A 21,076-nucleotide genomic window follows, 5' to 3' on the forward strand; every position below is an offset into this window, starting at 1 on the left:
AGCTGCATTCGTTCCTGGGTCTACTCAACTACTTTGGTAAATTCCTACCTAAATTGAGCACCTTTATTAGAACCACTACACATGTTGCTCAGAAAAGGCGACAACTGGGTGTGGGGTACATCTCAAGACAGAGCTTTTGAGAAAGCCATTAATCTGCTTTGCTCTAACAAACTGCTGGTACATTATGACCCATGCAAACGTTTAGTATTGGCCTGCAATGCTTCATCTTCTGGAATTGGTTGCGTACTCCAACAAGTTAATGAGTCGGGTAAACTTCAACCAGTCGCGTATGCTTCAAAACGTTTGTCTAAAGCGGAAAGAGCCTACAGCATGGTGGAGAAAGAAGCACTAGCCTGTGTATATGAACTGGAGACAGATCACAAACCGCTCATTTCACTGTTCTCTGAAAACAAAGGTATCAATACCAATGCTTCATCCTGCATCCAGAGGTGGGCGCTGACATTATCCGCTTATGATTATGTCATTCGCCATAGACCGGGCACCTAGAATTGTGCCGATGCTTTGAGCCATCTGCCGTTGCCCACACCGGAGGTGGAAACGCCACAACCGGCGGACCTATTGTTAGCTATGGATGCTTTTGAAAGTGAAGGAATCCCTGTCACGGCTCAACAAGTTAAGACCTGGACCAGCCAGGACACGATTTTATCAGTGGTGAAGAGTTGTATCCTCAAAGGTCATTGGTCTGCCATGCCCAAGCAAATGTGCGAGGAGACCAAACCTTACATTCGTCGCAAAGACGAACTGTCTATTCAGTCAGATTGTATACTGTGGAGTAATCATGTTGTTATGCCCAAGAAAGTGAGAGAGAAATTTGTACGTGAGCTACATAGCACACATCCCGGCATTGTAATGATGAAAGCAATTGCCAGCTCTCGTGTATGGTGGCCGGAATTGACTCTGAGCTGGAATCATGTGTGCATCAGTGCAACACTTGCATGCAGCTCAGCAAAGCACCCGTGGATATTGCCGCTGAGTCTGTGTTCGTGGCCATCCAAACCATGGTCCAGGATCCACATAGACTTTGCAGGTCCCTTCCTGGGGAAGATGTTTTTAGTTGTGGTGGATGCATATTCGAAGTGGATATAGTGTATAATCATGTCATTCAGCACATCCACCATTGAGAATCTCAGTGTCATGTTCGCGACACATGGTCTGCCTGACATCGTTGTTAGTGACAACGGATCGTGCTTCACCAGTCAGGAGTTTCAAGAGTTCATGAAACTCAATTGTATCAAACATGTAAGTTCCGCACCGTTCAAACCTGCATCCAATGGTCAAACAGAACGTGCTGTCCAATCATAAAGTAGCGTATGAAGCGAGTAACCCAAGAGTCACTGCAGACCCGCTTGTCATACATACTGCTTAGTTATAGGACAAGTGAACAAATGTTGGAGAGGTCTTAAGACCAAGCTATCTCTTGTACACCCTGACTTAAATAATCATATTGAATACAGAAGACAAAGTCAGTAAGGGTATCAAGATCGCACAGCTGTGTCACGCAATATTTCTGTAAATGATCCTGTATATGTTCTGAATTATGGTCAGGGTCCCAAGTGGATCGCTGGTACTTCATGGCCAAGGAGGGCAACAGAGTATTTATTGTCAAGCTCAAAAATGGGCAAACATGGATCAGACAAAGCCACGGCACACAGCTGAACTGGAACAGTCGGAGGAAGAGACAATAGACGACCAACCAACCTACCCCTAGTCATCAGAGGACTCTGTGGTCATCAGTGAATCAGGACTTACAATCACTGACATGTTCAATGAAAATGGACTTTCAATCCCTGACATGGCCATTGCCACTCCCACCAGGTCAGCCACCAAGCCACCAGTCACAACAGACTCTGAACACTCACCCAAGGCTGGAGTTAAACTGAGACGGTCAACCTAGGAGCGTAAAACACGGGATCGTCTCAATTTGTAAAAGACTGTGTTAATATCTGAGTGGGGTATTGTCATGTATGAACTTTTGGGATCACTAGCCATTAGATGGCGTCACTGTTGGGAGGCCATTGGGCTGCACGCACGTATGTGCAGCCCAAGTATAAAAGGCCAGCCATTTTGTATATATGCACTTTGGGCCTTTATAAAGCAGAGCCAAGGTGATACCTCTTGGAGTTAAACAGTACTCAGTCTAACAGTTATTGCATACACAACATTAATGATCTGGATTTTGGGGTTGGGGGCATAATTTGCAAATTTGCAGATGATGCCAAGATCTGGGCGAGTGTTCGAACTGTAGAAGATGCTCGTCTGCTTCAGGCAAAGCTTCTATAAATATGTGAAGAGAAAAAGATTAGTGAAGACAAACGTAGGCCCCTTGCAGTCAGATTCAGGTGAATTTAAAATGGGGAATAAAGAAATGGCAGACCAATTGAACAAATACTTTGGTTCTGTCTTCACAAAGGAAGACACAAATAACCTTCCGATTGTACTAGGAGACAGTAGGTCTAATGAGAAGGAGAGACTGAAGGATATCCTTATTAGGCGGGAAATTGTGTCAGGGAAATTGATGGGATTGAAGGCCGATAAATCCCCGGGGCCTGATAGTCTGCATCCCAGAGTACTTAAAGAAGTAGCCCTAGAAAAAGTGGTGATCATGTCAACAGTCTATTGACTCTGGATCAGTTCCTATGGACTGGAGGGTAGCTAATGTAACACCACTTTTTAAAAAAGGAGAGAGAGAGAAAATGGGTAATTATAGACCGGTTAGCCTGACATCAGTAGTGGGGAAAATGTTGGAATCAATCATTAAGGATGAAATAGGAGCGCATTTGGAAAGCAGTGACAGGATCGGACTAAGTTAGCTTGGATTTATGAAAAGGAAATCATGCTAGATGAATCTTCTGGAATTTTTTGAGAATGTAACTCGCAGAGTGGACAAGGGAGAACCAGTGGATGTGGTGTATTTGGACTTTCAAAAGGCTTTTGACAAGTTCCCGCATAAGAGATTGGTGTGCAAAATCAAAGCGCATGGTATCGGGGGTAATGTACTGACGTGGATAGAGAACTGGTTGGCAGACAGGAAGCAAAGAGTTGGGATAAACGGGTCCTTTTCAGAATGGCAGGCAGTGACTAGTGGAGTGCCGCAGGGCTCAGTGCTGGGACCCCAGCTCTTTACAATATATACATTAACGATTTAGATGAAGGATGACACTAAACTGGGTGGCGGTGTGAGCTGTGACGCTAAGAGGCTGCAGGGTGACTTGGACAGGTTAGGTGAGTGGGCAAATGCATGGCAGATGCAGTACAATGTGGATAAATGTGAGGTTATCCATTTTGGGGGCAAAAACACGAAGGCAGAATATTATCTGGATGGCGGCAGATTAGGACAAGGGGAGGTGCAACGAGACCTGGGTGTCATGGTTCATCAGTCACAAAGTGGGCATGCAGGTACAGCAGGCGGTGAAGAAGGCAAATGGTATGTTGGCCTTCATAGCTAGGGGATTTGAGTATAGGAGCAGGGAGATCGTGCTGCAGTTGTACAGGGCCTTAGTGAAGCCTCACCTGGAATATTGTGTACAGTTTTGGTCTCCTAATCTTGCTGTTGAGGCAGTGCAGCAAAGGTTCACCAAACTGATTCCAGGGATGGCTAGACTGTCATATGAGGAGAGACTGCATCAACTGGGCCTTTATTCACTGGAGTTTAGAAGGATGAGAGGGGATCTCTTAGAAACGTATAAGATTCTGATGGGATTGGACAGGTTAGATGCGGGAAGAATGTTCCCGATGTTGGGGAAGTCCAGAACTAGGGGACATAGTCTTAGGATATGGGGTAGGCCTTTTAGGACTGAGATGAGGAGAAACTTCTTCACTCAGAGTTGTTAACCTGTGGAATTCCCTGCCGCAGAGAGTTGTTGATGCCGGTTCATTGGATGTATTCAAGAGGGAGTTAGATATGGCCCTTACGGCTAAGGGGATCAAGGGGTATGGAGAGAAAGCAGGAAAGGGGTACTGAGGGAATGATCAGCCATGATCTTATTGAATGGTGGTGCAGGCTCGAAGGGCCGAATGGCCTACTCTTGCACCTATTTTCTATGTTTCTATGTTAATGTGCTGGGAGAATGGGCTCAAGACTGGAAAATGATGTATAACTTCGATAAGTTCAGTGTAATGCATGTGGGCAGGGCAAATGCTCAACATTTGTGCACCCTCCAGGGAAAGGCATTAAACATGGTGGAGATAGAAAGAGATTTGGGCATTCTAGTGCATATATCCTTAAAATACATGACTTGGAAGAAGGGACTGAGTGTAATGTAGCCAAGTTTTCTGACGACACAAACGTGAGGAAAATCAATGTGTGAGGAGGACACAAAAAATCTGAAAAAGGACAGACAGGCTGAGTGGGCAAAATTTAGCAGATGGCGTATAATGTTGGAAAGTGTGAGGTCATGCACTTTGGCAGAAAAATATCAAAGAGCAAGTTATTATTTAAATGGAGAAAGATTACAAAGTGTTGCAGTATAGCGGGACCTGGGGGTACTTGTACATGAAACACAAAAGGATAGTATGCAGGTACAGCAAGTGATCAGGAAGGCCAATGGAATCTTGGCCTTTATTGCAAAGGGGATGGAGTATGTATGCAGGGAAGTCTTGCTGCAGCTATACAGGGTATTGGTGAGGCCACACCTGGAATACTGCGTGCAGTTTTGCTTTCCATATTTATGAAAGGATATACTTGCTTTGGAGGCAGTTCAGAGAAGGTCGTTAGGTTGATTCCGGAGATATGGGGTTGACTTATGAGAAAAGGTTGAGTAGGTTGGGCCTCTACTCATTGGAATTCAGAAGAATGAGAGGTGATCTTATCGAAACGTATAAGATTAGGAGGGGGCTTGACAAGGTGGATGCAGAGAGGATGTTTCCACTGATGGGGGAGACTAGAACTAGAGCACATGATCTTAGAATAAGGGGCTGCCCATTTAAAACTGAGATGAGGAGAAATTTATTCTCTGAGGGTTGTAAATCTGTGGAATTCACTGCCTCAGAGAGCTATGGAAGCTGGGACATTGAATAAATTTAAGACAGAAATAGACAGTTTCTTAAATGATAAGGGGATAAGGGGTTATGGGGAGCAGGCAGGGAGTGCAGCAGCAATGTAGAGTGCAAAGATAAGAGTTTGGTAAGTGGGAGAGTTCAGGCAAGTGGGAGAGGGAGGTCTTGTTTTCCCCACCAATGCTGACTCCCCGACCTGGGAGGAAAAGAAAACGAAGTGTGACATCACAGCCGCGAGGGTAAGTGATTGGTGAGTAGTTTTTCTTTTTTCCTCATCTTGTCAGTAAGAAATCTTTGGCATTGTTGCCAAATTAGCTTATTTTAAGGGTTAAGACATGGCAGGAGAGCCCAGACCCATGTCATGCTCCTCCTGTGCCATGTGGGAAATCAGGGACGCTTCCAGTGTGCAGGAAATGTATCCAGCTGCAGCTCCTGTTAGACCGCATGACGGTACTGGAGCTGCGGATGGATTCACTCTGCGCGATGCTGAGGATGTCTTGGATAGCACGTTCAGTGAGTTCGCCACACTGCAGGTAAAGGTTACAAAGGCAGATAGGGGATGGGTGACCATCAGGCAGAGCAGGAGTAGGAAGGCTGTGCAGGAGTCCCCTGCAGTCATCTCCCTTCAAAACAGATATACCGCTTTGTTGGGGGAGATGGCTCACCAGGGGAAGGCAGCAGCAGCCAAGTTCTTGGTACCATGGATGGCTCTGCTGCACAGGAGGGTAGGAAAAAGAGTGGGAGAGCAATAGTGGTAGCGGTTCTATTGTGAGGGGGATAGACAGGTGTTCCTGCGGTCGCAACTGAGACTCCAGGATGATATGTTGCTTCCCTGGTGCAAGGGTCAAGGATGTCTAGGAACGGCTGCAGGGGGAGGGTGAACAGCCAGTTGTCGTGGTGCATATAGGTACCAACGATAGGTAAAAAGTGGGTTAAGGTGCTACAAGCTGAATTTAGGGAGCTAGGAGTTAAATGAAAAAGTAGGACCTTAAAGGTAGTAATCTCAGGATTGCTACCAGTGCCATGAGCTAGTCAGAGTAGAAATAGCAGGATAGCTAAGATGAATATGTCGCTTGAGGAGTGGTGCAAGAGGGAGGGATTCAAATTCCTGGGACATTGGAACCGGTTCTGGGAGAGGTGGGACCAGTACAAACTGGACGGTCTGCATCTGGGCAGGACCAGAACCAATGTCCTAGGGGAAGTGTTTACTAGTGCTGTTGGGGAGGGGTTAAACTAATATGGCAGGGGGATGGGAACCTATGCAGGGAGACAGAGGGAAATAAAATGGGGGCAGAAGCAAAAGATAGAAAGGAGAATAGTAAAAGTGGAGGGCAAAGAAACCCAAGGCAAAAGTCAAAAAGGGCCGCATTACAGCAAAATTCTAAATGGACAAAGAGTGTTAAAAAGACAAGCCTGAAGCCTCTGTGCCTCAATGCCAGGAGTATTCGTAATAAGGTGGATGAATTAACTGCGCAGGCAGCTGTTAACGATTATGATATAATTGGGATTACGGAGACATGGTTCCAGGGTGACCAAGGCTGGGAACTTAACATCCAGGGGTATTCAACATTCAGGAAGGATAGACAGAAAGGAAAAGGAGGTGGGGTAGCATTGCTGGTTAAAGAGGAAATTAACGCAATAGTAATGAAGGACATTAGCTTGGATGATGTGCAATCTGTATGGGTAGAGCTGCGGAATACCAAAGAGCAGAAAACGCTAGTGGGAGTTGTGTACAGACCACCAAACAGTAGTAGTGGGGTTGGGGATGGCATCAAACAAGAAATTCGGGGATGCGTGCAATAAAGATACAGCAGTTATCATGGGCGACTTTAATCTACATATAGATTGGGCTAACCAAACTGGTAGCAATGCGGTGAGGAGGATTTCCTGGAGTGTATAGAGATGGCTTTCTAGACCAATATATTGAGGAACCAACTAGAGAGCTGGCCATCCGAGACTGGGTTTTGTTTAACAAGAGAGGACTAATTAGCAATCTTGTTGTGCGAGATCCCCTGGGGAAGAGTGACCATAATATGGTAAAATTCTTTATTAAGATGGAGAGTGACAATGTTAATTCAGAGACTAGCGTCCTGAACTTAAGGAAAGGTAACTTCGATGGTATGAGACGTGAATTGGCTAGGAGAGACTGGCAAATGATACTTCAAGGGTTGACAGTGGATAGGCAATGGCAGACATTTATAGATTACATGGATGAACTTCAATAATTATACATTCCTGTCTGGAGTAAAAATAAAAAGGGTCAGGTAGCTCAACCATGGCTAACAAGAGAAATTAGGGATAGTGTTAAATTCAATGAAGAGGCATATAAATTGGCCAGAAAAAGCAGCAAACCTGGGGACTGGGGGAAATTTAGAATTCAGCAGAGGAGGACAAAGGGTCTAATTAGGAGGGAGAAAATAAAGTAGGAGAGGAAGCTTGCAGGGAACATAAAAACTGACTGCAAAAGCTTCTATAGATATGTGAAGATAAAAAGGCTAAGGGAATCAAGGGGTATGGAGAGAAAGCAGGAAAGAGATACTGAGGGAATAATCAGCCATGATCTTATTGAATGGTGATGCAGGCTCAAAGGGCCGAATGGCCTACTCCTGCACCTATTTTCTATGTTTCTATTTTTTTCTATGTTTCTAACGTAGGTCCTTTGCAGTCAGAATCAGGTGAATTTATAATGGGGAACAAAGAAATGGCAGACCAATTGAACAAATACTTTGGATCTGACTTCACGAAGGAAGACACAAACAACCTTCTGGAAATACTAGGGGTCTAGCGAAAAGGAGGAACTGAAGGAAATCCTTATTAGTCAGGAAATGTGTTGGGGAAATTGATGGGATTGAAGGCCGATAAATCCCCAGGGCCGGATAGGCTGCATCCAGAGTACTTAAGGAAGTGGCCATAGAAATAGTGGGTGCATTGGTGATCATTTTCCAACATTCTATTGACTTTGGATCAGTTCCTATGGACTGGAGGGTAGCTAATGTAACACCACTTTTTAAAAAAAGGAGGGAGAGAGAAAACAGAATTATAGACTGGTTAGCCGGACATCGGTGGTGGGGATGTTGGAATCAATTATTAAAGATGAAATAGGAGCGCATTTGGAAAGCAGTGACAGGATCGGTCCAAGTCAGCATGGATTTATGAAAGGGAAATCATGCTTTACAAATTTTCTAGAATTTTTTGAGGATGTAACTGGTAGAGTGGACAAGGGAGAACCAGTGGCTGTGGTGTATTTGAACTTTCAAAAGGCTTTTGACAAGGTCCCACACAAGAGATTAGTGTGCAAAATTAAAGCACATGGTATTGGGAGTAATGTATTGACATGGATAGAGAACTGGTTGGCAGACAGGAAGCAGAGAGTCGGAATAAGCGGGTCCTTTTCAGAATGGCATTCAATGACCATCTGGTGCCGCAGGGTTCAGGGCTGGGACCCCAGCTATTTACAATCTATATCAATGATTTAGATGAAGGAATTGAATGTAATATCTCCCAAGTTTGCAGATGACACTAAGCTGGGTGGCGGTGTGAGCTGTGAGGAGGATGCTAAGAGACTGCAGGGTGACTTGGACAGGTTAGGTGAGTGGGCAAATGAATGGCAGATGCAGTATAATGTGGATAAATGTGAGGTTATCCACTTTGGTGGCAAAAACAGGAAGATAGAATATTATCTGAACGGTGACTGATTAGGAAAAGGGGAGGTGCAACGAGACCTGGGTGTCATGGTACATCAGTCATTGACGTTTGGCATGCAGGTACAGCAGGCAGTGAAGAAGGCAAATGGCATATTGGCCTTTATAGCTAGAGGATTTGAGTATAGGAGCAGGGAGGTCTTATTGCAGTTGTACAGAGCCTTGGTGAGGCCACACCTGGAATATTGTGTTAGTTTTGGGCACCTAATCTGAGGAAGGACGTTCTTGCTATTGAGGGAGTACAGCGAAGGTTCACCAGATTGATTCCCGGGGTGGCAGGACTGACATATGAGGAGAGACTGGATCAACTGGGCTTGTATGCACTGGAGTTTAGAAGAATGAGAGGGGATCTCATAGAAACATATAAAATTGTGATGGGATTGGACAGGTTAGAGGCAGGAAGAATGTTCCCGTTGCTGTTCCAGAACCAGGCGTCACAGTCTAAGAATAAAGGGGTAAGCCATTCAGGACCGAGATGAAGAGAAATTTCTTCACTCATAGAGAGTGGTTAACCTGTGGAATTCTCGACCGCAGAAAGTTGTTGAGGCCAGTTCGTTAGATATATTCAAAAGGGAGTTAGATATAGCTCTTAAGGCCAAAGGGATCAAGGGATATGGAGAGAAAGCAGGAAAGGTGTACTGAGGATGAATGATCAACCATGATCTTATTGAATGACGGAGCAGGCTTAAGGGGCTGTATGGCCTACTCCTATTCCTATTTCTTATGTTCTTATGAGCAATGCCATGCAGAGATAGCTAGAGCAAATAGGATGTTGGGGTGTATCCATAGGCGCACAGTTTTGTCCTTGTTCAAGCCATTTGTCAGGCCACACTTGGCATACAATGTCCGGTTTTCATGATATTGAGGCTCTGGAAAGGGTGCAGAAGAGGGCCACTGGACTAATTCCAAGTCTAAAGCAGCTTAGTTATCAAGATGGGCTAAAATAGTTGGGACTCTGTGGGGCTGAAATTGCCCAATTTTCTAACAGCCGTTGGGGTGGTAAGGAGCTACCGCTCAGTTGGGGAGCAGGGGCTGACATTTTGTAAAATGCCCTCTTCCATTTTTGTGACGGTGGCCAACCCCTTACCGACCAGCTGCAACTGCCAGTCAGTGCCCCCGATAGCTTTCTCTGAGAGGAAAGCTGCTCATGGCTGGGCACCAATAGGCAGCCCAGCACCCCTTCTTGGTTACCGGGCCGCTCACCCAGCCAAATCCCTCGCTGGTGGACCAGGGTGCACCACTAAAGTTTGTGCAGAACTCGCAGCAGCCCTCTCCTTTAACTGAAGGGGAGGGACAGTATGACATGTCCGCATCGCACTGAGGTCATCAGCGCAACGCATTCCGCCCTGCTCCTGACCTACTTCCGCCCCACAACCGGCCGAATCACCATTCCGACCGAAAGGCTTCCAAAAAGAGGGCAAAATCCCTCTAATCACTGCTCCATCGTTTGGGGCAGCAAATCAACAAAGGAAACGGTGAATTGGCCTCCATTTTGAATGGAGGCCAATTTCAGACCCATATCTGAGAGCAGCGTAGACTTAGTAAAACCCCAACACTGCACGAGGTAGAGAAAGCTATAAGATAGCTTAAGATAAACAAGGCTACGGAAGCGGTTGGAATCGCTGCTGAGGCACTAAAGTATGGTGGAGAGGCGCTGTTGGTGTGGATACATGACCTCCTCTCTCTCATCTGGAGGGAGGAGAGCATGCTGGGGGATCTCAGCGATGCAGTGATTGTGACCATCTTTAAAAAAAGGGAATCTCCCTGCTATCAGCCACTGGGAAAGTTATCGCTCGAGTCCTCCTCAACCATCTTCTCCCTGTGGCCAAGGAGCTCCTCCCGGAGCCACTGTGCAGATTTCATCCCCTACGGAGCACAACGGACATGATTTTTGCAGCGCGACAGCTGCAGGAAAAATGCAGGGAATGGCGCCGGCCTTTATACATAGCCTTCTTCGACCTTATAAAGGCCTTTGACGCTGTCAACCGCGAGGGTCAATGGAGCGTCCTCCTCCATTTCGGATGCCCCCAAAAGTTTGTCAACATCCTCCGCCTGCTCCACGATGACATGCAGGCCGTGATCCTGACCAACGGATCCATTACAGACCCAATCCACGTCCGGAGCAGCGTCAAACAGGGCTGCACCATCGCCCCAACCCTCTTCTCAATCTTCCTCACTGCCATGCTTCACTTCACAGTCAACAAGCTCCATGCTGGAGTGGAAATAAACCACAGAACCAGTCAGAAGCTGTTCAACCTTCGCCGTCTCCAGGCCAGATCCAAGACCACCCCAACCTCTGTCGTCTGCGCACATACAGAGGCTGAACTCCAGGACATAGTCGACGTATTTCCTGAGGCGTACGAAAGCATGGGCCTTACGCTCAACATCTGTAAGACAAAGGTCCTCCACCAGCTTGTCCTCGCCGCACAGCACTGTCCCCCAGTTATCAAGATCCACGGCGCAACCCTGGACAACATGAACCATTTCCCATACCTCGGGAGCCTCTTATCAACAAGAGCAGACATTGATGACGAGATTCAACACCACCTCCAGTGCGCCAATGCAGCTTCGGCCTCCTGAGGAAAAGAGTGTTCAAAGTCCAGGCCCTCAAATCTGCCACCAAGCTTGTCATGTATCTCACACTACTGTATATAACTGTATCTTACCATGCTATACATGACTGTAACTAGATATGACCTGTAACCACAAGCATACTTTACCACCAGGGGTGCACTTGCAGGAGACACTGCATACCTGTTCCACACAGGTATATAAAGACACATCTCTGGCAAGTGTGGCACTCGAGAGCTGTGAAATAAAGATGCAGGTCCAGAGTGACCTTGACTTCAGCATGTGCCTTGTGTAAGTCTGTAGTGCAGGGTCAGGACTTTACAAAGCTCATGGTCTACAGGGCTGTAGTAATACCCGCCCTCTTGTCTGGCTCAGAGACATGGACCATGTACAGGAGACACCTCAAGTCGCTGGAGAAATACCACCAACGATGTCTCCGCAAGATCCTACAAATCCCCTGGGAGGAGAGACGCACCAACGTTAGTGCCCTCGACCAGGCCAACATCCCCAGCATTGAAGCACTGACCACATTGTCCACACGAGACTCCCAAAGCAAACGCTCTATTCGGAACTCCTTCATGGCAAATGAACCAAAGGTGGGCAGAGGAAACGATACAAGGACACCCTCAAAGCCTCCCTGATAAAGTGCAACATCCCCACTGACACCTGGCCAAAGACCACCCTAAGTGGAGGAAGTACATCCGGGAGGGCGCTGAGCACCTTAAGTCTCATCGCCAAGAGCATGCAGAAATCAAGCGCAGGCAGCGGAAAGAGCGTGCGGCAAATCTGTCCCTTACCCTCAATGACTATCTGTCCCACCTGTGATAGGGACTGTGGCTCTCGTATTGGATTGTTCAGCCACCTAAGGACTCATTTTTAAGAATGGAAGCAAGTCTTCCTCGATTCCTAGGAACTGCCTATGATGGATGAGACTTAGGGTGGATATGATTGAGGTTTATAAGATAATGAAGGCAATAGGTGGTATTCCAGCTGACAGTTTATTTCAATTAAATAGATTAGGCAGGACCAGGCTACAAAAATTTAAGTTGTATAAGGCTAGATCGAGGTTAGATGTCAGGAGATGGTTCTTTTCCCAGAGAATAGTAGACCTCTGAAACAAGCTGCCGTTTCATGTGGTGGATGCAGACTTGCTGAATTGCTTCAAGTGAAAGCTTGATTTGTTTCTGGCTGCGGCGGAGATCACTTCTTACAGAATGTAGGTACTGCATGGAATTTAATGGCCAGAGTGATCTGCTGGACTAGTTTTGTTCGCCCAGATGGGTCGGAGAGAAATTTCCTAGAGTGGCCTGGGTTTTTAATATGTTTTTTACCCTCTCCCAGGAGATTACATGGTTTTGGGTGGGGTGGAGTGGATATGTAATGATACGCAATTGTGTGGGACAGGCTTGAAGGACCAGATGGTCTTTTCCTGTCCGTTATTGTTTGTATGTTCGTTCCTAACCCCCACCAAAGCACCTACCAAATTCCCCATCAAACCTTCACCGGACCCCCACCACACATCTCATGAACCCCCCACCACCAATCACATATGTCACATCCCTCCAACCCCTACGAGACCCCACTCCAACCCCCCATAAAACCCCATCAAGTGATCACGAAACCAACACCAAACCTCTCAATCCCCACCGGACCATTCAACACATTGCCCACCAAACCCACATCACTTCCCCACCGCACACCCCCATCAGACCCGAGTTACTGGACACTCGGTGTGTTATACACCCAATGAGTTATTGTACACAAAGTGTTATTGAACACACATTGTGTTATTGAACACACAGTAGTTATTGTACAGCCAATATGTGATTGCAACCCAGTGTGTTATTGCATGCTCAATGATTTGCTATACACTCTGGGAGAGAAATTCGGTCACACCTCAGTTGGGGCGGCAACCCAGGTGGAGCGGTAATTTTTAGCGCCTTAAAAAATTTTGTTCCTCCCAATGAGAAATTTGTCGGAATTGGGCGAAGAGCTGAAGGGGCGCAAAATCAGCCAGTATACACTTGACCTGAGGGGGCGCTAACGAAAATGCCGGCGCTAAATTTAACCGACCCATTGCGCACGCCTCGATCTCCAATTGTGATCCTGGGAAAGGCCGAGTCTTAAATAATGCCTCCATTAAAGTTTTCAAAAATACTTTTTTACAAGCTAAACTGTCTGCCGCTACAAACTCAGAGGCTCACGTACTGTGCTCTGTGTAAACGTTGTACTGACTGTGGCCTCCGAGAGAAGCGCTTCCTCATCCCTTTAAGTAGCCACCAGCTAATGACTCTGGATGCGTGTACCGACTGTTTATCCAGACGTTGTTATTGCCGTGCACTAAATGAGGCAGTCGCACCTCATTTAGCGAGCTGTGTGCAAGCGTGGGCTTGCACCAGGACTGACGCCATGATTGCAGCGATCGTCAGCAACCAGGTGCTAGCAGTTTGTGCCCATGCTAAAGCTGGAATGAATTTTCCAGCGGGTGGTGGGGGCGAAATTCGGTTACAGTCTAGTGGAGGCCATCAGAGGCCTTGCAGAGTGTGCAGCGGCCTTCCCCTTTAAGCGAAGGGGAGGTGCGTAGAAATGTGTCACTGCTTGCCTCATTAGTGCTGTTGGTCCCGCCCCTAAAAAAGTGGAGCACGTGAGATTGCGCTCCATTTCTTTTGGGGGGGCGGGGGGCAGTAAACCCAATTCAGCCGCAACAAATCACGGTCCCAGCAGCAGACCTCTCCCAATCTGGTCGTAGGGCAATTTCGCCCTAAGTGTGTTATTGTATTCTCGGTGTTTTACTTGACACTCAGTGAGTTATACTCCACACGATGTGTTACTGAACATGCAGTGTGTTATTGAACATTCAACACTGTCTGTTGAATCTTTAACTTGTCCTTAAAATCACATTTTCTATTTATAGGCACTGAGCGGTCAACAAAACTGACAGCGATTGAGAACACATTCAAACAAGACATTTCTCGCCTCCAGAGAAGTGGTAAGTTGAGATTTCTCTCAATTGAAATGTTTCCATAATTTTTTAATATATTTTTCTGATCTTCCTTTACCCACTTCCCCCAGCCAAACCCCCACCACACATTGCCCACTGTGTCTGTCTGATCCCTTGGTCCCGACAATACCAGAATGACTCATTGACACCATTGTTCTTGAACAGATACTGAAATATCGAGCAAGGTGTCGTCGCTGCGGGAAGACACTGACAACCTCCGCAAGAAGCTGTGCCTGAACCTATCAGGTAAGAGCCACCGTGAGACTCCAGGGCGTCGGATCGTAGAAATAATCCGGGCCATTACTGCAAAGCTGCTGTTTCATTATTGAGAAACCTGGGTGAAGGGCCATGGCCCTGAGCTCCCATCACCATCACGCTTGTACAGAGCTGCTGAGGAAACGAGGCCAATCGAGTGGTGACTCCCAAGTTTGTGTTTGAAGAGAAGGAAACAATGAGGTTGGAGTTAGAGTCGTTATCAGGCACTCGGGACGTCTCAAAGTGCCTCTCAGTCACTTTGACATTAGGCTCATTATGGTCCGTGGAAGAACATAGCAGCTGGCTTGTGCACAGCAAGCTCCAACTAATTACAAATGAGGGAGAAGTTAATCTGCTATGGATGCTGTTGGTTGGAGCCAGTGGCCTTGATTTTAACTGTACGAACCGGGCGTAAACTGGCCAAGTGAGCGGTTAACATCGCCTTCTCTCTCTCTCGCCTTCTCTCTCTCTCTCTCTCTCTCTCTCTCTCTCTCTCTCTCGCCTTCTCTCTCGCCTTCTCTCTCTCGCCTTCTCTCCCTCTCTCTCTCACCTTCTCTCCCTCTCTCTCTCACCTTCTCTCTCTCGCTCACCCTCTCCCGCCTTCCAGCTCTCGCATTCTCTCACTCTCTCTCTCTCTCTATCTCTCTCTCTCTCTCTCTCTCGGCTTCTCTCTCTCTCTCTCTCTCTCTCTCGGCTTCTCTCTCTCTCTCTCTCTCTCTCTCTCTCTCTCTCTCTCTCTCTCTCTCGCTCTCTCTCGCCTTCTCCCTCTCTCTCTCTCTCGCCTTCTCCCTCTCTCTCTCTCTCTCTCTCTCTCTCTCTCTCTCTCTCTCTCTCTCTCTCGCCTTCTCCCTCTCTCTCTCTCTCGCCTTCTCCCTCTCTCGCCTTCTCCCTCTCTCTCTCGCCTTCTCCCTTTCTCTCTCTCTCTCTCTCTCTCTCGCCTTCTCCCTCTCTCTCTCGCCTTCTCCCTCTCTCTCTCTCTCTCTCTCTCGCCTTCTCCCTCTCTCTCTCTCTCTCGCCTTCTCCCCCTCTCTCTCGCCTTCTCTCTCTCTCTCTCTCTCTCTCTCTCTCTCTCTCTCTCTCTCTCTCTCGCCTTCTCTTGCTCTCTGTCTCGCATTCTGTCTCGCATTCTCTCTCGCATTCTCTCTCGCATTCTCTCTCGCATTCTCTCTCGCATTCTCTCTCGCATTCTCTCTCGCATTCTCTCTCTCGCATTCTCTCTCTCGCCCGCTCTCTCTCGTTCTCTTTCTTTCTCTGTCTCTCGTCTTCGCTCTCGTCTTCGCTCTCGCCTTCGCTCTCGCCTTCGCTCTCTCTCGCTCTCGCCTTCTCCCTCACTCGCTCTCTTTTTCACCTGATCTCTCTCGTTTTCTCTCTCTCTCCCGCTTTTTCTTTTTCACTCGCCTTCTCTCTCTCGCCTTCTCTCTCTCGCCTTCTCTCTCTCGCCTTCTCTCTCTCGCCTTCTCTCTCTCGCCTTCTCTCTCGCCTTCTCTCTCGCCTTCTCTCTCGCCTTCTCTCTCGCCTTCTCTCTCGCCTTCTCTCTCGCCTTCTCTCTCGCCTTCTCTCTCGCCTTCTCACTCGCCTTCTCTCTCGCCTTCTCTCTCGCCTTCTCTCTCTCTCTCGCCTTCTCTCTCTCTCTCGTCTTCTCTCTCTCTCTCGCCTTCTCTCTCTCTCTCGCCTTCTCTCTCTCTCTCGCCTTCTCTCTCTCGCCTTCTCTCTCTCTCTCGCCTTCTCTCTCTCGCTTCTCTCTCTCTCGCCTTCTCTCTCTCTCTCGCCTTCTCTCTCTCTCTCGCCTTCTCTCTCTCTCTCGCCTTCTCTCTCTCTCTCGTCTTCTCTCTCTCTCTCGCCTTCTCTCTCTCTCTCGCCTTCTCTCTCTCTCTCGCCTTCTCTCTCTCTCTCGCCTTCTCTCTCTCGCTTCTCTCTCTCTCTCTCTCTCGCCTTCTCTCTCTCTCTCGCCTTCTCTCTCTCTCTCGCCTTCTCTCTCTCTCTCGCCTTCTCTCTCTCTCTCGCCTTCTCTCTCTCTCTCGCCTTCTCTCTCTCTCTCGCCTTCTCTCTCTCTCTCGCCTTCTCTCTCTCGCCTTCTCTCTCTCGCCTTCTCTCTCTCGCCTTCTCTCTCTCGCCTTCTCTCTCTCGCCTTCCCTCTCTCGCCTTCCCTCTCTCGCCTTCCCTCTCTCGCCTTCCCTCTCTCGCCTTCCCTCTCTCGCCTTCCCTCACTCGCCTTCCCTCACTCGCCTTCCCTCTCTCGCCTTCTCTCTCGCCTTCTCTCTCGCCTTCTCTCTCGCCTTCTCTCTCGCCTTCTCTCTCGCCTTCTCTCTCGCCTTCTCTCTCGCCTTCTCTCTCGCCTTCTCTCTCGCCTTCTCTCTCGCCTTCTCTCTCGCCTTCTCTCTCGCCTTCTCTCTCGCCTTCTCTCTCGCCTTCTCTCTCGCCTTCTCTCTCGCCTTCTCTCTCTCTCGCCTTCTCTCTCGCCTTCTCTCTCTCTCTCGCCTTCTCTCTCTCTCTCGCCTTCTCTCTCTCTCTCGCCTTCTCTCTCTCTCTCGCCTTCTCTCTCTCTCTCGTCTTCTCTCTCTCTCTCGCCTTCTCTCTCTCTCTCGCCTTCTCTCTCTCTCTCGCCTTCTCTCTCTCTCTAGCCTTCTCTCTCTCGCTTCTCTCTCTCTCTCTCGCCTTCTCTCTCTCTCGCCTTCTCTCTCTCTCGCCTTCTCTCTCTCTCGCCTTCTCTCTCTCTCTCGCCTTCTCTCTCTCTCTCGCCTTCTCTCTCTCTCTCGCCTTCTCTCTCTCTCTCGCCTTCTCTCTCTCTCTCGCCTTCTCTCTCTCGCCTTCTCTCTCTCGCCTTCTCTCTCTCGCCTTCCCTCTCTCGCCTTCCCTCTCTCGCCTTCCCTCTCTCGCCTTCCCTCTCTCGCCTTCCCTCTCTCGCCTTCCCTCTCTCGCCTTCCCTCTCACGCCTTCCCTCTCTCGCCTTCCCTCTCTCGCCTTCCCTCTCTCGCCTTCCCTCTCTCGCCTTCCCTCACTCGCCTTCCCTCACTCGCCTTCCCTCACTCGCCTTCCCTCACTCGCCTTCCCTCACTCGCCTTCCCTCACTCGCCTTCCCTCACTCGCCTTCCCTCACTCGCCTTCCCTCACTCGCCTTCCCTCACTCGCCTTCTCTCACTCGCCTTCTCTCACTCGCCTTCTCTCACTCGCCTTCTCTCTCACTCGCCTTCTCTCTCACTCGCCTTCTCTCTCTCTCGCCTTCTCTCTCACTCGCCTTCTCTCTCACTCGCCTTCTCTCTCACTCGCCTTCTTTCTCACTCGCCTTCTCTCTCACTCGCCTTCTCTCTCACTCGCCTTCTCTCTCACTCGCCTTCTCTCTCACTCGCCTTCTCTCTCACTCGCCTTCTCTCTCACTCGCCTTCTCTCTCACTCGCCTTCTCTCTCAGTCTCGCCTTCTCTCTCTCTCGCCTTCTCTCTCAGTCTCGCCTTCTCTCTCAGTCTCGCCTTCTCTCTCAGTCTCGCCTTCTCTCTCAGTCTCGCCTTCTCTCTCAGTCTCGCCTTCTCTCTCAGTCTCGCCTTCTCTCTCAGTCTCGCCTTCTCTCTCAGTCTCGCCTTCCCTCTCTGTCTCGCCTTCCCTCTCTGTCTCGCCTTCCCTCTCTGTCTCGCCTTCCCTCTCTGTCTCGCCTTCTCTCTCTGTCTCGCCTTCTCTCTCTGTCTCGCCTTCTCTCTCTGTCTCGCCTTCTCTCTCTGTCTCGCCTTCTCTCTCTGTCTCGCCTTCTCTCTCTGTCTCGCCTTCTCTCTCTCGTCTCTCGCTCATCTTCTCTTTCTCTCGTCTTCTCTCTCTCTCGCCGTCTGTCTCTCTCGCCGTCTGTCTCTCTCACCTTCTCTCTCTCTCTCTCTCTCTCTCTCTCTCTCTCTTTCCTTCTCTCTCTCGCCTTCTCTCTCTCGAATTCTCTTTCTTGCCTTCCCTGTCGCGCGCGCTCTCTCTTTCTCTCGCATTCACTCTCTGTCTCTGTCTCTCTCTCTCTCTCTCGACTTCTCTCTCTCCATCACCATCTCTCTCCCTCTCTCTCTCTCTCTCTCCCACTCATATCTCTCTCTCTCCCTCTCTCGCATTCTTTCCCTCTCTCGCATTCTTTCCCTCTCTCGCATTCTTTCCCTCTCTCTCGCATTCTTTCCCTCTCTCTCGCATTCTTTCCCTCTCTCTCGCATTCTTTCCCTCTCTCTCGCATTCTTTCCCTCTCTCTCTCACTTCTTCTCTCTATCTCTCGCCTTCTCTCGCTCTCTCATCGTCTCTCTCTCTTGCCTTCTCTCTCGCCTTCTCTCTCTCTCTCGCTCGCGCCCTCTCTCTCTCTCTTGGCTTCTCTCTCGCTTTCGCCTTCTCGCTCTCTCTCTTTCTTTCTCTCTCTCTCTCTCTCTCTCCTGCCTTCTCCCTCTCTCTCCCTCGCCTTCTCCCTCTCTCGCCTTCTTTTGCTCTCTGTCTCACGTTCTCTCTCGCATTCTCTCTCTCGCCCGCTCTCTCTCGTTCTCTTTCTTTCTCTCTCTGTCTCGCTCTCTCTCTCTCTCTCTCTCTCTCTCTCTCTCTCTCTCTCTCTCTCTCTCTCTCTCTCTCGCCTTCTCTCTCTCGCCTTCTCTCTCGCTCTCGCCTTCTCCTTCTCCCTCACTCGCTCTCTTTTTCACCTGATCTCTCTCTCTCTCCCTCTTTCTCTTTTTCACTCGCCTTCTCTCTCGCTCTCGCCTTCTCTCTCGCTCTCGCCTTCTCTCTCTCTCTCTCGCCTTCACTCTCGCTCTCGCCTTCTCTCTCTTGCCTTCTCTCTCTCGCCTTGTCTCTCTTGCCTTCTCTCTCCCTCCATCTCTCTCTTGCATTCTCAGTCTTGCCCTCTCCCTCTCTCTCTCTCTCTCTCTCTCTCTCTCTCGCCTTCTCTTGCTCTCTGTCTCACGTTCTCTCTCGCATTCTCTCTCTCTCGCCCGCTCTCTCTCGTTCTTTCTTTCTCTCTCTGTCTCGCTCTCTCTCGCCTTCCCTCTCTCGCCTTCCCTCTCTCGCCTTCCCTCTCTCGCCTTCCCTCTCTCGCCTTCCCCCTCTCGCCTTCCCCTCTCGCCTTCCCCCTCTCGCCTTCCCCCTCTCGCCTTCCCCCCTCTCGCCTTCCCCCTCTCGCCTCTCGCCTTCCCCTCTCGCCTTCCCCCTCTCGCCTCTCGCCTTCCCCCTCTCGCCTTCCCCCTCTCGCCTTCCCCCTCTCGCCTTCCCCCCTTCCCCCTCTCGCCTTCCCCCCTTCCCCCTCTCGCCTTCCGCCTTCCCCCTCTCGCCTTTCCCCCCTCTCGCCTTCCCCCTCTCGCCTTCCCCCTCTCGCCTTCCCCCCTCTCGCCTTCCCCCTCTCGCCTTCCCCCTCTCGCCTTCCCCCTCTCGCCTTCCCCCTCGCCTTCCCCCTCTCGCCTTCCCCCTCTCGCCTTCCCCCTCTCGCCTTCCCCCTCTCGCCTTCCCCCTCTCGCCTTCCCCCTCTCGCCTTCCCCCTCTCGCCTTCCCCCTCTCGCCTTCCCCCTCTCGCCTTCCCCCTCTCGCCTTCCCCCTCTCGCCTTCCCCCTCTCGCCTTCCCCCTCTCGCCTTCCCCCTCTCGCCTTCCCCCTCTCGCCTTCCCCCTCTCGCCTTCCCCCTCTCGCCTTCCCCCTCTCGCCTTCCCCCTCTCGCCTTCCCCCTCTCGCCTTCCCCCTCTCGCCTTCCCCCTCTCGCCTTCCCCCTCTCGCCTTCCCCCTCTCGCCTTCCCCCTCTCGCCTTCCCCCTCTCGCCTTCCCCCCTCTCGCCTTCCCCCTCTCGCCTTCCCCCTCTCGCCTTCCCCCTCTCGCCTTCCCCCTCTCGCCTTCCCCCTCTCGCCTTCCCCCTCTCGCCTTCCCCCTCTCGCCTTCCCCCTCTCGCCTTCCCCCTCTCGCCTTCCCCCTCTCGCCTTCCCCCTCTCGCCTTCCCCCTCTCGCCTTCCCCCTCTCGCCTTCCCCCTCTCGCCTTCCCCCTCTCGCCTTCCCCCTCTCGCCTTCCCCCTCTCGCCTTCCCCCTCTCGCCTTCCCCCTCTCGCCTTCCCCCTCTCGCCTTCCCCCTCTCGCCTTCCCCCTCTCGCCTTCCCCCTCTCGCCTTCCCCCTCTCGCCTTCCCCCTCTCGCCTTCCCCCTCTCGCCTTCCCCCTCTCGCCTTCCCCCTCTCGCCTTCCCCCTCTCGCCTTCCCCCTCTCGCCTTCCCCCTCTCGCCTTCCCCCTCTCGCCTTCCCCCTCTCGCCTTCCCCCTCTCGCCTTCCCCCTCTCGCCTTCCCCCTCTCGCCTTCCCCCTCTCGCCTTCCCCCTCTCGCCTTCCCCCTCTCGCCTTCCCCCTCTCGCCTTCCCCCTCTCGCCTTCCCCCTCTCGCCTTCCCCTCTCGCCTTCCCCCTCTCGCCTTCCCCCTCTCGCCTTCCCCCTCTCGCCTTCCCCCTCTCGCCTTCCCCCTCTCGCCTTCCCCCTCTCGCCTTCCCCCTCTCGCCTTCCCCCTCTCGCCTTCCCCCTCTCGCCTTCCCCCTCTCGCCTTCCCCCTCTCGCCTTCCCCCTCTCGCCTTCCC

The 21,076-nt window shown here is 50.4% G+C and overlaps 1 protein-coding gene across 2 annotated transcripts in view; it reads left to right on the plus strand.

The window, feature by feature from the left end:
• LOC139237839 (coiled-coil domain-containing protein AGAP005037-like) overlaps window positions 1-21,076 on the plus strand; it is a 401,711-nt gene that overhangs the window by 12,938 nt on the left and 367,697 nt on the right. For both annotated transcript variants that reach the window (XM_070867066.1, XM_070867067.1), the window contains 2 exons: window positions 14,203-14,277; window positions 14,455-14,535. In XM_070867066.1, the coding sequence (XP_070723167.1) occupies window positions 14,203-14,277; window positions 14,455-14,535 (156 nt within the window). The remainder of the gene's footprint in view (window positions 1-14,202; window positions 14,278-14,454; window positions 14,536-21,076) is intronic.

The sequence above is a fragment of the Pristiophorus japonicus genome, chromosome 24 (genome assembly GCF_044704955.1).
Source record: "Pristiophorus japonicus isolate sPriJap1 chromosome 24, sPriJap1.hap1, whole genome shotgun sequence".
Taxonomy (NCBI): Eukaryota; Metazoa; Chordata; class Chondrichthyes; family Pristiophoridae; genus Pristiophorus; species Pristiophorus japonicus.